The sequence below is a fragment of the Bos javanicus genome, chromosome 18 (assembly GCF_032452875.1).
Source record: "Bos javanicus breed banteng chromosome 18, ARS-OSU_banteng_1.0, whole genome shotgun sequence".
Lineage (NCBI taxonomy): Eukaryota > Metazoa > Chordata > Mammalia > Artiodactyla > Bovidae > Bos > Bos javanicus.
Window position 1 is genome coordinate 18,964,055 of NC_083885.1, and position 15,210 is coordinate 18,979,264.

A 15,210-nucleotide genomic window follows, 5' to 3' on the forward strand; every position below is an offset into this window, starting at 1 on the left:
ACCAAAGGAAGGTATTATGTTTCTGAACTGCCCCTATCTGGTAACTTCATCTAGTTAGCCTGATCTACAGTAAGCACTTTACTATTTGGTATGGCAAGAGAATATAGCCTTCCGGGCTAGAGTCCAAAAGAGAAAAAGAATATAAATAACATACACTTGGAAACTACCCTAAAGTGAAAGGAGATATTGTAACATGTTATTGCCCGACTAGAAATTAGGAGATCTAGCTTCTAATTTACTAGAATGTAAACTTGAACAAGTTCTTCTACTGTTTCAGTCTCAGTCTCACCTATAAAACAAGAGGCTTTGATCCCTACAGTTCTTTTTCCACCTAACACTCTGATGATTCCTACCTTCCAATTTTCTTTTTCATGATTGCAAAATACTACAGAATCCAATTGTTAACGTCACTTACTGAGAGTAAGATATGTAAAACCAGAAGTTTTGGTTAATACAGAGTATTTTGCTAATTACACAGAGAAAACTTAACAGAAATACTAAAGCCATTTAACTTCAGGTAGGAGGGTTTATAATTACAGTTTATAAAATGGGTTCAAATTCTGGCTTTGACACTTATTAGCTATGAGGTCATGGAGTAACTACATAAGGTAGAGCAGGGGCCTAATTTCCTCATTCTTAAAATAGACACAATAATATATACAATATGTACCTTAGAAGCTTGTTTTGAGGATTAATAAGTATATGTGAATTTTTAGCACAGTGCCTAGCACATGGTAAATATTTATTCATGCATTCAATAAATAAATGGCATTTTACTCTGCAGACACACACTGGTGGATAAACAAACACAGCCCTGCCCTTAGGAAGCTGACAGTGTAAATGAGGCAGACTTTAAACAACTTGGTAAAAAAAAAATGCAAACAGATTTCAAGGAGAGAATAACTGCTGGATGAGTTTAATTTAGAACTGGAGAAGTGTGGGAAGACTTCTATGAGGAAGTAGCATTTGAGCTGAGACCTGAAGGAGAGAATTCAGCCAGGTTGGGGGTGGGAGTCAGGGTGGAGACGAAAACAGAATTCCAGGGAGAGTAAATATTCTGTGTGTATGAGGCGGAATAGAGAAATAGCGGCTATTTCTGTAACTACAAACACACTGCACTTATATCAAACTGGATTCCTATTTACCCATGACTCAATGGTAAATTATTTTATTAATTTGTAAAAGTTTTTTTAATTGAATGAAGTAAATCTTTGCTCATATTATTACAACTAGCTCATTATACTATGTTACAGATACACATGCTTGCCTGTTTCACTGGAGTTCCTGGTGAGGAGGGAGGGGTTCAAGTGTTATTCAGCTCTCTACCCCCAATCTCAATAATGCCGAATACATAATATTTGTAGAATTAATCAATCATTAAGAGATAGCATGAAGAAGGAACAAGAAAGCATGAGAATCACCAGCTGAAGTTCTAGGTATTATCCTTCAGATTGGTTACTTTTCAGAAGATGTATAGATAGATATCTGGGCTTTCTTGGTGGTTCAGATGATAAACAATATGCCCGCAACGCAGGAGACTCAGGTTCAATCCCTGGGTCAGGAAGATCCCCTGGAGAAGAGAATGGCAACCCACTCCAGTATTACTGCCTGGAGAATTCCATGGACAGGGGAGCCTGGCGAGTTAACAGTTCATGGGGTCACAAAGAGTCACACATGACTGAGTGACTTTCACAACAACAACAACATACATAGGTATTGATGTTAATCGCTCAGTCGTGTCCGATTCTTTTTGACCCCGTGGACTACAGCCCACCAGGCTCCTCTGTCCATGGAATTCTCCAGGCAAGACTGGAGTAGGCAGCCATTCCCTTCTCCAGGGGATCTTCCTGACCCAGGGAGCAAACCTGGGCCTCCTGCATTGAAGACAGATTCCTTACTGTCTGATCCACCAGGGAAACCTGTATTCGAATACTGCTTCCAGTGCAAACTGCAAAACAATTTCAGAACTTTGCTTTAACAGTTGACCTTATAATTCAACGGAAAAAAATCACTTTGAAGCTATACTTCATCTTCGGCCCTACACTGAAAACAGCATCTGTCCCACAGTTTAGCCCTTAGATGCTTTCCCTAGTCCCCAAGGCAGAACGAGGAACACCATCCTCTGTACTCCCAGAACACTTCAATCACACCTCTGTTAGAATTTACCAGGCCATGAAGTTTATCTTTTTGTGTCTGATTCCCCAGCCTAACTCTGAGGTCCTAAAGAGTAGGAACTGTATTTTATCTTTATTATTTGAGTCTAGTATTATACATAACAGGTTTTTGGCAGATATTTGCTGAATAAACAAACAAAAAATCCTTCTATCAGAGGGCCAATACTGCTCTTATGTCCTTAGTCAAGAGTCCTCCTTTTCTCTTGGAAGATCCTATGTGACTAAGAGGATCACCTCAGGAGAGAACAGCCAAGCACGGTAAAGTGGGGAGGATTTTCTGCTGACTGGAATAAGCTATAAAAGCCTTGAGATCCTGGGTGTGGCAGATTCACACAAAAGAAGTCAATGAATTGTGTTTTGACAGAATTTCCACTTTCTTCAACAATTATTCATTAATTATTCATTCATTTCTCCTCTTGAGTAATAAGCTACTTTACAGTTAATTCAGCAACAAAATGAGATACTAACAGTACCTACCCCATAAAGCTATGAAGTATTTAAATAGTAAAGAACTCAGAACAATGCTGAGCATAAACACTCAAAAGTCAGTTTTTACGAATATGTATGCCTCCTGGGACCCAGTACAGGACTTTAACAGAACGGAAATTTACTGTATAGGAATAAGCTTAAATTTTCATTAAGTTTTATTTACATTAATTCAAAAAGATGTATATAAGCCTATGTTCACTGCAGCATTATTTATAATAGCCAAAATATGGAAACAAACTGAGTGCTTATCAATGGATGAATGGAAAGAAAATGCCACATTGAAATGAAATATTACTCAGGCATAAAAGAAAGATGAAATCTTGTTATATGCATCAACATCCATAGATCTTGAGGGCATTATGCTAAAGTGAAATAAGTCTGACAGAGAAAGCCAAATACTGTTATGATTTCACCCATATGTAGAACATAAAAAACAAAAAAGAAAACAAAATAAATGAACAAACCAAACCAAAAAACCCAAACACACAGACACAAAGCATACAGCAATGGTCACCAGAGGGGAATGTGGAGGACGGTGAAAGGGATAAAATGAATCAATTATTCTGATGGATGGGAAGTAAATCTTGGTGGTGCTATAGTGTACACAAAAGACAAAATATAGCAGCAGCAGCAGCATTGCATTGTACAGATATATCACATTTTGTTTATCCTTTCATCCATCAATGGATATTTGGTTCGTGTCTACCTTTTGGCTATTATAAATAATGTTGCTATGAACATGGGTATACATGTATCTGGACCCATGAAACTGGTGTTATAAACTGTTACATCAATAAAAAATAAGTTTTACTTAACTCTAGCTTGTGAATAATGTCCTATGAACGTTTGTTGTTTTTGTTGTTCAGTCGCTCTGACTCTTCATGACCCCATGGACTACAGCACACCAAGCTTCCCTGTCCTTCACCATCTCCTGAAGCTTGCTCAAGCTCATGTCCATTGACGTGGTGATACCATCTAACCATCTTGTCCCCTGTCTCCTCTTCTCCTCCTGCCCTCAGTCTTTCCCAGCATCAGTGTCTTTTCTAATGAGTTGGCTCTACACATCAGGTGGCCAAAATACTGGAGCTTCAGCTTTAGCATCAGTCCTTCCAATAAATATTCAGGATTGATTTCCTTTAGGATTGACTTGTTTGATCTTTTTTGATGTCCCTGCAGTCCAAGGGACTCTCAAGTCTTCTCCAACACCACAGTTCAAAAGCATCAATTCTTCTGCACTCAGCCTTCTTTATGGTCCAATTCTCACATCCATACATGACTACTGGAAAAAACATAGCTTTTGACTAGATGGACCTTTGTCGGCAAAGTAATCTCTGCTTTTTAATATGCTGTCACAGCTTTTCTTCCAAGGAGCAAGTGTCTTTTGATTTCAGGGCTTCAGTCACCATCCGCAGTGATTTTGGAGCCCAAGAAAATAAAGTCTCTCACTGTTTCCATTATTTCCCCATCTATTTGCCATGAAGTGATGGGAACGGATGCCATGATCTTAGTTTTTTGAATGTTGAGTTTTAAGCCAACTTTTTCACCTTCATCAAGAGGCTCTTTAGTTCTTCGCTTTCTGCCATAAGGATGGTATCAACTTCACATATGAGGTTATTGGTATTTCTCCCAGCAATCCTGATTCCAACTTGTGCTTCATCCAGTCTGGCATTTCACATAATGTGCTCCGAATATAAGTTAAATAAGCAGGGTAACAATATACAACCTCGATGTACTCCTTTCCCAATTTGGAACCAGTCCATTGTTCCATGTGTGGTTCTAATTGTTGCTTCTTGACGTGTATACAGGTTTCACAGGAGGCAGGTAAGGTAATCCGGTATTCCCATCTCTTGAAGAATTTTCCACAGTTTGTTGTGATCCACACAGTCAAAGACTTTAGCGTAGTCAATGAAGCAGATGTTCTTCTAGAATATCTTGCTTTTTCTATGATCCAACAGATGTTGGCAATTTGATCTCTGGTCCCTCTGCCTTTTCTAAATCCAGCTTGAACATCTGGAAGTTCTTGGTCATGTACTGTTGAAGACTAGCTTGGAGAATTTTGAGCACTACTTTGCTAGCATGTGAAATGAGTGCAACTGTGTGGTAGTTTGAACATTCTTTGGCATTGCCCTTCTTTGGGATTGGAATGAAAACTGACCTTTCCCAGTCCTGTGGCCACTGCAGAGTTTTCCAAATTTGTTGGCATATTAAGTGTAGCACTTTAACAGCATCATCTTTTAGGATTTGAAAATAGTTCGGCTGGAATTCCATCACCTCCACTAGCTTTGTTCGTAGTGATGCTTCCTAAGGCCCACTTGACTTTGCACTCCAAGATTTCTGGCTCTAGGTGAATGATCACATCATCATGGTTATCTGGGTCATTAACATCTTTTTTATATAGTTCTTCTGTGTATTCTTGCTACCTTTTCTTAGTATCTATCTTCTGTTTCTATTAGGTCCATACTGTTCCTACCCTTTACTGTGCCCATCTTTGCATGAATTGTTCCCTTAGTATCTATAGTTTCCTCAAAGAGATCTCTAGTTTTTTTCATTCTAGTGTCTTCCTCTATTTCTTTGCATTGTTTACAGAGGAAGGCTTTCTTATCTCTCCTTGCTAATGCTCGTAATTTTTAAAAAATTAAAGAAAAACACTTGTCATTTTATTCTGATAACATCCTTAATAACAGGACTAGCCTAAATTCTTTGAATATCTACACCTGACGCTGACTTGCAAAGCAGTCAAGATAGAATTTGGGTTAGATTATGCTTTTCTGAAGAACAGGTTTGAGTTCCAATAAAAGAATACAGACTTCTCATCTGAGCTATTTCAATGAAAAAGTCTCCTTACGCTCACCATTCTCTTCAGTATCTGCTGATATTGTTAACAGATTATCATTACTAAGGCTCAACTTTTTATCTTTCACTCAGTAAGTTTTTGACTCTCCACTGCTTACATATTCAAGTTCAAACTCCATACTCTGACATCTCAACCATCTTTTGGATCTTATCCTATACTTCTCTTCATGGATTCTGTGCTTTAAAAAAGAACTACTTATGTCCCTTATAGACACACTCACATTTGCCCACTATCATGCTTCTGTTCTTAACTCTCTACTGGGTGTGTAAGCTTCCTTACCTTCACAGTAATGCAACATTCTGTTCAGGGGTCAGCTTCTCAAGTCAGCATATAAATGAAAACTGGGTTGTCAGATTATCTTCGAAAATACCTGAAGAAGCCCATGAAGTATAATACTCATGGCTTTTTATACATACGATCCCTTATACTTAATTGTATGATATGAAAAGAATATTTCTACTGTACTACATAATAGCTCAGAATATACAGCTGACCCTAAACCGACTGTAGTGTAACATGAGTATACTCTGATCTCTAAATAAAAGCTCAAATGCTACTTTCTGAGCAGTCTTCTGTGATTCCCCTCAGTGCCAAGGAATCTAGGACTCTCAGAACTAGAATTCTGCCTCTGTCAGGGCACTGATTTATGTTTCCATATACTATAAAGGGACTGAGGGTTGGGGTCCATTTCAACAACTCTTTTAGACTAAAGAGCTCTTTTAAGAGCAGCATTTTGAGTTCTTGTGCTAGCCCTGTGTCCTTGAGCAGTTACTTAACTTCTCTGAGCCTCAGTTTTCTCATCTATTTAAAAAAGGCAATGATTTGATCCAGCAATTCTCCTTCTGGATATACATCCAAAAGAACAGAGTGCAGGATCTCAAAGAGATACATGTATACCCATGTTCATAACAACATTATATATAATAGCTAAAAGGTAGACACAAACCAAATATCCATTGATGGATGAATGGATAAACAAAATGTAATATATCCACACAATGCAATACTGCTGCTGCTGCTGCTAAGTTGCTTCAGTCGTGTCCAACTCTGTGCGACCCCATAGACTGCAGCCCACCAGGCTCCCCCATCCCTGGGATTCACCAGGCAAGAACAATGGAGTGAGTGGCCATTTCCTTCTCCAATGAATGAAAGTGAAAAGCGAAAGTGAAGTCACTCAGTCGTGTCTGACTCTTAGCGACCCCATGGACGGAGGAGCCTGGTAGGCTGCAGTCCATGGGATTTTCCAGGCAAGAGTACTGGAGTGGGGTGCCATTGTTACTATTCAGCCTCAAAAAGGAAGGAAACTCTTAACACATGCCACAACATGAATAAACCTTAAGTGAAAGAAGTCAGTCACAAGAAGACAAATATTGTGTTACTGTATACTGTATTCCACTTATATGAGGTATGTAGAGCAGTGAAATTCAGAGAGATATAAAGCAGAATGGTGGTTACCAGGGGCGAAGAGGAGGCGGAAATGGGGAGTTGTTTCATGGGTATGAAAAAGTTCCAGAAATTGGTGGTACAACAATGTGCGTATTCTTAACACTACCAGACACTTAAAAATGAAGAAGATGGTAAATTTTATACTGTGTGTATTTTACCACAACTTTAACAAAGAGAGAGATGATAATACCAGACTTAAAGGATTATGGTGAAGAGTAAAGTGAGAAAACATACATAAAGCACTAAGCACACAATCTAGAATGTAACAGTTGCTTTTTAAAGTACCAGTTATCATTTGTAAAGTGTATATGTAGTTCTTAGTAATCAAACGCAGTGGGTGGTATTAAAGACTATTGCTTTATAGGAAGAAAACTATTGATCCCATCTGTTGGGCATTTTATCTACTATAATCAGTGCCTTCCTACTCAAAAGGACATTACTAAATTTTAAGACATCTTTGAAAAATTACAGGGTTTTGTGTTGTAAACATCTGTGCTTCCCTAAAACTTTATCTTCGTATTTTTCTAAGTAAAAGAGTCTTGATTTTTATTAAGATATAATGCCCCTAACTAAAACACATTTCCCAACCTTCCTGCACCTTCATTTACCAGATAGAGTGGCTAAATGATGAAATACAAGCAGAAGTTATGAATGCCTTTTAGAAAAACACTTTAAAAAGGAAAAGGCACATCCCTTGCATTCCCATACACTAAAAATGAAAAACCAGAAAGAGAAATTAAGGAAACAAGCCCATTCACCACTGCAACAAAAAGAATAAAATATCTAGGGATAAATTTACCTAAAGAGACAAAAGACCTGTATGCAGAAAAGTATAAGACACTGATGAAAGGAATCAAAGAAGACACAAACATATGGAGAGATATACCATGTTACTGGATTAGAAGAATCAATATGGTGAAAATGACTATACTACCCAAAGTAAACAACAGATTCAACGCAATCCCTATAAAACTACCAATGGTATTTTTCACAGAACTAGAACAAAAAAAAATCACAATCTGTATGGGAATCAAAAAGACCCTGAATAGCCAAAGGAATCTTGAAAAAGAAGAATGGAGCTGGAGGAATCAACTTTCCTGACTTCAGATTATACTACAAAGATACATTAAAACAGTATGGTACTGGCACAAAAATAGAAATATAGACCAATGGAACAAGATGGAAAGCCCAGAGATAAACTACACACCTATGGGCACTTATCTTGGAAGAAGGCAAGGAGATACAGCAGAGAAAAGACAGCCTTTTTAATAAGTGGTGCTGGGAAAACTTGACCTCTCTTTAACACTTTAACCACACACACAAAAAATTCAAAATGGATTAAAGATTTAAATGTATGGCCAGAAACTATAAAGCTCTTAGAGGAAAACCTGGGCAGTACATTCTTTGACATACATCACAGCAAGATCCTCTTTGACCTACCTCCTAGAGTAATGGAAATAAAAACGAAAGTAAACAAGTGGGACTTAATTAAAGTTAAAAGCTTTTGCACAGCAAAGGAAACAATAAACAAGATTAAAAGACAACCCTCAGAATGGAAGAAAAATAACAGCAAATGGAACTGACAAAGGATTAACCTCCAAAATATATAAGCAGCTCATGCAGCTCAATATCAGAAAAACAGACAATCCAATCAAAAAACGGGAAGACAATATAAACAGACATTTCTCCAAAGAAGACATACAAATGGCCAACGAACAGATGAAAAGATGCTCAACATCGCTCATTTTTATATTTAGAGAAATGCAAATAAAAACTACAGTGAGGTATCACCACGAACTGGTCAGACTGGCCATCATTAAAAAATCTACAAACAAGAAATTCTAGAGAAGATATGGAGAAAAGGGAACTTTCTTGCACTGTCGGTGAGAATGTAAATCGATACAGCCACTATGGAGAACAGTGTGGAAACTCCCTTAGAAAACCAGGAACGGAACTACCATGTGACTCAGCAATCCCACTACTGGGCATACACCCTGAGAAAATCATAATTAAGAGACCCATGTATCCCAATGTTCACTGCAGCACTTTTTACAAAAGCGAGGATATAGAAGCAGCTTAGATGTCCATCAACAGATGAATGAATACAGCAATTGTGGTGTATATATATACAATGAAATATCACTCAACCATTAAAAAAAAGGATCTGAGTCAGTCCTAATGAGGTGGATGAGCCTAGAGACTATTATACAGAGTGAAGGAAGTCAGAAAAAGACAAATTTCATATATTAATGAACGCAAATGCAATCTAGAAAGATGGCACTGATGAACCCACCTGCAGGACAGCAATGGAGAGGCAGACATACGGAGCAGACTCGAGGACAGTGAGGGAAGGAGAGGGTGGGGCGAACTGGAGAATAGTAAGGAAACATCTACATTACCACAGGTAAAACAGAGAGCAAGTAGAAATTTGCTGTGTGACACAGGAAGCTCAATTCAGTGCTCTGTGACAACCTAGAGGGGTGGAATGGCGAGGGAGATGGAAGGGGGTTCAGAAGAGAGGGCACGTATGTATACCTGTGGGTTTGATCCCTGCGTTGGGAAGATCCCCTGGAGAAGGAAATGGCAACCCACTCCAGTATCCATGCCTGGGAAATCCCATGGACAGAAGAGTCTGGCAGGCTACAGTCCATGGGCTCACAAAGAGTCAGAAACGACTGAGCACGCATGCACCTAGGTGGCTGATTCTTGTTGATGTATGGCAGAAACGAACACAGTATTATAAAACAATTATCCTCAAAAAGAAAAGAAAAGAAAAGGGCATGTTTTATTCTTTTCTTGTGCCCTTCCTCCTTCCTGCTACTGGAACTGACAGAAGAGCCACCAGTTCCTCAGAACCACATATACTCTAGCCCCTTTCAGACCCACAGGGGTCACAAAGCTGACCTTCCCCAAGAAAAGACCAGGGGTAGCTGTTGTTACTAAAACTCCCTGGAGATCCAGAGCACAGCTTGGAGAGAGGTGTTCTTCTGAAGTGTCCCGTCCCCTTCCCCAGTCCAGTTTGAAAAAAAGGGATAACCCAAAAAGCCTCTACAGAATCAGTGACACCCCAGAAATGTCTCCTGGTTCTCCCTGAGTCCTGGGAAAGCAGGACCTGGGCAAATTCACTTCACTTCTTTGAGTTTTCACTTTACCTTTTACACAGTGCTTCCCTCACAGCTCAGTTGGTAAAGCATCCGCCTGCAGTGCAAGAGACCCTGGTTCCATTCCTGGGTCAGGAAGATCCCCTGGAGAAGGGATAGACTACCACTCCAATATTCTTGGGCTTCCCTTGTGGCTCAGCTGGTAAAGAATCCGCCTGCAGTTTGGGAGACCTGGGTTCAATCCTTGGGTTGGAAAGATCCCCTGGAGAAGGGAAAAGCTGCCCACTCCAGTATTCTGGCCTGGAGAATCCATGGACTGTATAGTCCACGGGGTTGCAAAGAGTCGGACAGGACTGAGAGACTTTCACGTTCACAGTGGAAATCATTAACCTACTGCCCTACTCTGCAGGGTATTATGTCCAAATGAATGGTGGAAGCAAAAGCATCTTAGTTTGCAATGAAATAAAAATACATAGGTGGCTGATGACACTCAAAGCCACAGTCAAGAAAGGGCAGAGGGAGAGACTTGCAGGAACCTATCTTGAAGATATCCTTATAAAGGATATATAGAGATGTGAACGGTGAGATTCACTGCAGCATTACCTGTAACATTTAAAAGTTATATAAAATAAAATATGGTACAGCAATATAATCAAATTCAGTGTATTTAATACAAAGATGAGATAGTTGATAAAACAAGAAATGAAAAGTATAGTAGCTGGCGTAACAGTAGTAACTGCCAGAACTAAAACCAGGAGTGGTTAAAAGGAGTTACCTCAACTTCCAGTTAAATGAGATGATGGTGGGAAGAAAGAGCAGAGAAGACCACAGAGGATAAAAGATGTCAACACATTTGGGAAATGAAAGGCAAGTGGAGGAGTCTCCAGAGCAGAGAAAACAAGATACCTCCTGCCTGCAAGGAAGGAGACACCTGTGAGAAAAGTTCTAACCCCAGAAACCTGGGAAAGGGTAAAAGTTGGGTGGTTCCTGATGGAAGTGATCAGGTCCGTTAGTCATGCCCACAGTGAAGTCTCTCAGCTGACAAACTTTGTCTAGGCACAAAGCATATAATCCGCCTTTCTGTGCTTCACATTTAAATAAAAAATCTATTACAAAGGCCTAACAGATAATTAAATGATGCTTCTGACGCTAAAAGAAAAGATGGAATAAATAAACTGAAGAAACTTGAGGGGAATATAGAGACAATGCAAGGAGAAAAAGAAAACTTAAAAGAAAAATATTAAAAAAAAAAACCCCATCAATTTATATCTCAGAGAAAAAAAGATACTACATGTAAAAAGAACAGGATGCTATTAAAACAAGGATGGTTACAGAATATGAAAAAGTTCTCGGAAACTCAAAATACGAGATCTGAAATAAAATCCAAGACCAGAGCCAGAGGACAAAGTTCAGGAACTTTCTTTGAAAGAAGAACACAAAAAAGCAGAGGAGGAAAAAAAAAAAAACCACAAGAAAATTAGAGAACCAGTTGAGGGTCCAACATCTAATAGCAGGGGCTCTGGAAAGAGCAAAGAGAGAATGGAGGAAAGGAAATTATCATAGAAACACTTCAAGCAAACATCTCGGAACTGAAAGTAACAGAGCACTGAAGACAATGGAAAGATTCTAAACGTTTCCAGAGAGCACATACTAGCCATGTTTAAAGGACTAAGAATCAGAAGGAAACAGACTTCTCAGCAGCAAATCTGGAAGCAAGAAAACAACAAGCAATGCTTTCAAAATTCTGGCAGAAAATAACTTCCAATTTGGAGTTCCATGCTGAGTCAAACCATTAATCTCTATGAGGAGAGTATATGAGAGTACAATAAGATTTTTCAAACACGTAAGAACTTAACAAAAATCTACCTCCTATGAATGCTTTCTTAGGGGGTGTGTAGAGTTAAGAGTCCACCACAACGAAGGCGTAAATCAAGAGAAAGATATGGGATTCAAAAGCAGGCAAAGGAGTCCCAGGAGGTCTAATCAACTAATCCAGATTAGAGCAGGTAGTGACAGAGATGGATGGATGCAAGACGGATGTTTCAAAAAAAAAAAAAAAAAGGGGGGGGACGTGTTTGCCCACATGAAAAACAGAAGCTAGGTGGCTTTTACAAATCTGTTAAGAGTTTGAAGAATTAGTACATAACAACCAAATGAAAGCAATTAGCCAACTGGTCAATAGCAGACCTGTATTTGTATATTACACTTGTCTCCAATAAACAATAATTAGAAATGAACACTGAACACTGAATTTACTAAGAACTGAGATGTTATCTACAGTGGGAGAATGCAGGAAGGGAAAGTGGGGGCATGGAGCTACATAAGGACATGAATTTAAATTCTCATCTTCTGTAACATGATGTCAATAAAAGATGTACAAATGAAATCAGTAAACAGCAAAATAAACCAACATTTAGAAATGGAGATAAATATCCAAAGAAAAAACTAAAAAGTTTGGGAGGGATGGAACAGGAGTCTGCTTTTATGTTTAAATGTATTAATAGTACTCTTGACTTTTTAAAACTATGCTCATAAATTACTTTATCCTGTAATAATAAATAATTAAAAAACAATCCCCCCACAACAAAACTGGTTATTTCTGGAGAGAAAGACTAAATGAGATACCTGAGTGAGGAAAACTTTTTCTCTCATCCTTCTTGTTCACTTCTATATTATTTGAATTAAAAAAAATCATATGCGTATGTGGCTTTTACAATTTAGGGAAAAAACATTTGACAGTTCTATGTATTGTCATAGTCTGTTGCTGCTGCTAAGTCACTTCAGTCGTGTCCGACTCTGTGTGACCCCATAGACGGAAGCCCACCAGGCTTCTCTGTCCATGGGATTTTCCAGGCAAGAGTACTGGAGTGGGGTGCCATTGCCTTCTCCAAGTGTCAGTCTAGACAAAGGCAGTAAACACTGGGGCAGAAAGACATATAGGAAACTCCAAAAAGAGACTAAGATTTAGGGACTTACCAATGTGTTTAATCACATGGTCTAGAACATTTCTGTTGTATATATAAATATAAAAAAATTATAAAAATGAGCCTATGGAAATTTAGCTTCAAGTTCCAGTAAATGATTCAATAAGTCACTTGGTGACAGGTTTAAATCTGGGAAGTGCAGAGGTAGTCTAGGACAATTCCAGGTACATATGTGATCATCCTTGGAAGGAAAGTTTATTATTACTATTTTACCCAGATGACAAACAGAGATGGCAGCCGCTTTCTTTTTTCCTTTCTAGGAACTGCAGATGGTTAAGAAAATGCTTATTTTTGTTACTGCTGTCATATCCCTTGAAGGTTTCTGATCAAATTATCTCTTCAAGACTCAGATTTTGTCTTAAAAGATGAGAGTCGTTCATTATGTATTTGGCATTACAGTATTTCAGAACAAAATCTGAATCCCAATAGACCCATTTACTTTTTTTAAAAAAATTATTTTTAATTGGAGGTTAATTGCTTTACAATATTCTGTTGGTTTCTGCCCCTTATCAACACCAATCAGCCACAGGTATACATACATCCCTTCCCTCTTGAACCTCCCTCCCAGCTCCCATAGGGGGAAGGAGAGGGTGGGGTGAATTAAGACAGCAGCACTGAAACATTTACATCACATGTAAAACTGGACAGCCAGTGGGAATTTGCTGTATGACGCAGGGGGCTCAAATCTGGTGCTCTGTGACAACACATTTACTTTTGAAATGACTGTTTTCCCAAAACCTCGAACACTGAGCTTTGCTAGAGCACGACTTTCACCTTTCCTAGATGGAAAAACGACTCTTTGAAGCAGCTCCTGAAAATGAGGACTTAGCTGTTCACTCACCTGATGTGTGAGTACAACTAAGAGCATAATTAAAGAGTTGTTGAAACTCATAGATGACTCATGTTTCTATGCTGCCCTGCTCTTCCTCAAAGTCAGCCCGATTTTATGGGCGTTTCAGCGTCTCATTTGATACAAAGAAAAAACAAAGTGAGGTTGGCAGGGGGAGGCGGCAACGCTCAGAAAAGTGGTACCACCTTAAAAGCTGAAGCAACGCCAACGACCTTTTACCTTTACACGTCTCCGTTTTCTCCCCTTTTCTTCCCCTGGAATTTGCTTCTCTCCTTTCTTTCTCTTTTTCCGCTTTCTCTCTTTGTGTTTGTCATGATCGTTTTTGTCTTCAAAGAGGCTGGAGTCGTGCCCAGAGCTGCCCGTGGAGAGCTCGGTAACTTCGTTCCCTCCCACTTTGAGGACCAGCTTCAGGGGCTTCTCTACATACTCTTAAACGAAAGAAAGAGTCTCGATTAAAGGAGAGCCTCGCCGGGTAGTATCCAAAACGCAGAGTAAAACTGGGTAGGGAGAGTCAGTCTGAGGCGCACAGGCAGAGGTGGCCAATGGCACGCAGTGGGCGCCCCTCGGCGCACCTGTTGAATGACGGACACTCGCCAAGTGGACGCCCCGAACGCTCCCGGGCCTCTCGGGCCCGCCTCACACCTCCCAACCGGAGACCCGCCCCGGCCGGAGGTCCCGAGTTCGAACGCCGCCGCCGCCTGGGTGATCTGGCGCGGCTCAGGCGGGGCGCGCCCCCTTCGCGGGTCCAGGCCTGCCCGCGGGAGGTGCGACCCCCGGCCCGCCTCGGAAGCTTGAGAGTTGTCTCAAAGGCACGAAAACTCCACCGAGCGGCCGTGGGCTCGCCGCCCCCCACCGTGGCCCACTCCTCACCCTCGTAGAGGTGTTTGTCCGACTTGTGCTTCTTGTGCTTCTTGCCCATGTCCGATCGGGCCCCGGTGCCCGCCCCCCGCGCCAGGCCCAGGCCGTGCGGCGCCGCTTCCGGTCCGGGCCAGGCGAGCGGAGGGCGGGAGCGGGGCCCGCGAGACCCCGCGCCGCGAGGCAGGGGGACGGCGTGCGCCCAGCGGCGCGAGGCCCCTTACGAATACACCCAGCCGCGCCCGAGCGCGCGAGACCCAGCCGGAGCCGGAGAGCGGCGGCAGGTTGGCGAGCGGCCGGCGCGGAAGCGGGAGAGAGGGCCTGCCGCGCGCGCAGAGAGTGGTCGGCTGGGAGTGGCGGCCCCTCGCGGCTGGAGGTGGCACTGCAGCCTGAGGCCTGGGGGCGGAGTCTCGGGGGGCGGAGTCCGGCTCGTGGGTGGGGCAAGGGCGGGGTCCAC

At 40.9% G+C, this 15,210-nt stretch overlaps 1 protein-coding gene across 4 annotated transcripts in view; it reads right to left on the reverse strand.

The window, feature by feature from the left end:
* Window positions 1–15,006, reverse strand: part of BRD7 (bromodomain containing 7) — a 45,635-nt gene extending 30,629 nt beyond the window's left edge. For 2 of the 4 annotated variants that reach the window (XM_061387146.1, XM_061387147.1), the window contains exons 1-2: window positions 14,769–14,914; window positions 14,118–14,326 (exon numbers count right to left, since the gene is read on the reverse strand). In XM_061387146.1, the coding sequence (XP_061243130.1) occupies window positions 14,118–14,326; window positions 14,769–14,817 (258 nt within the window). In that variant the 5' untranslated portion in view covers window positions 14,818–14,914. Of the gene's footprint in view, window positions 1–14,117; window positions 14,327–14,768 lie in introns of all 4 variants that reach the window. The other 2 variants (XM_061387148.1, XM_061387145.1) reach the window with 2 other exon arrangements.
* Window positions 15,007–15,210: the final 204 nt, after the last annotated feature.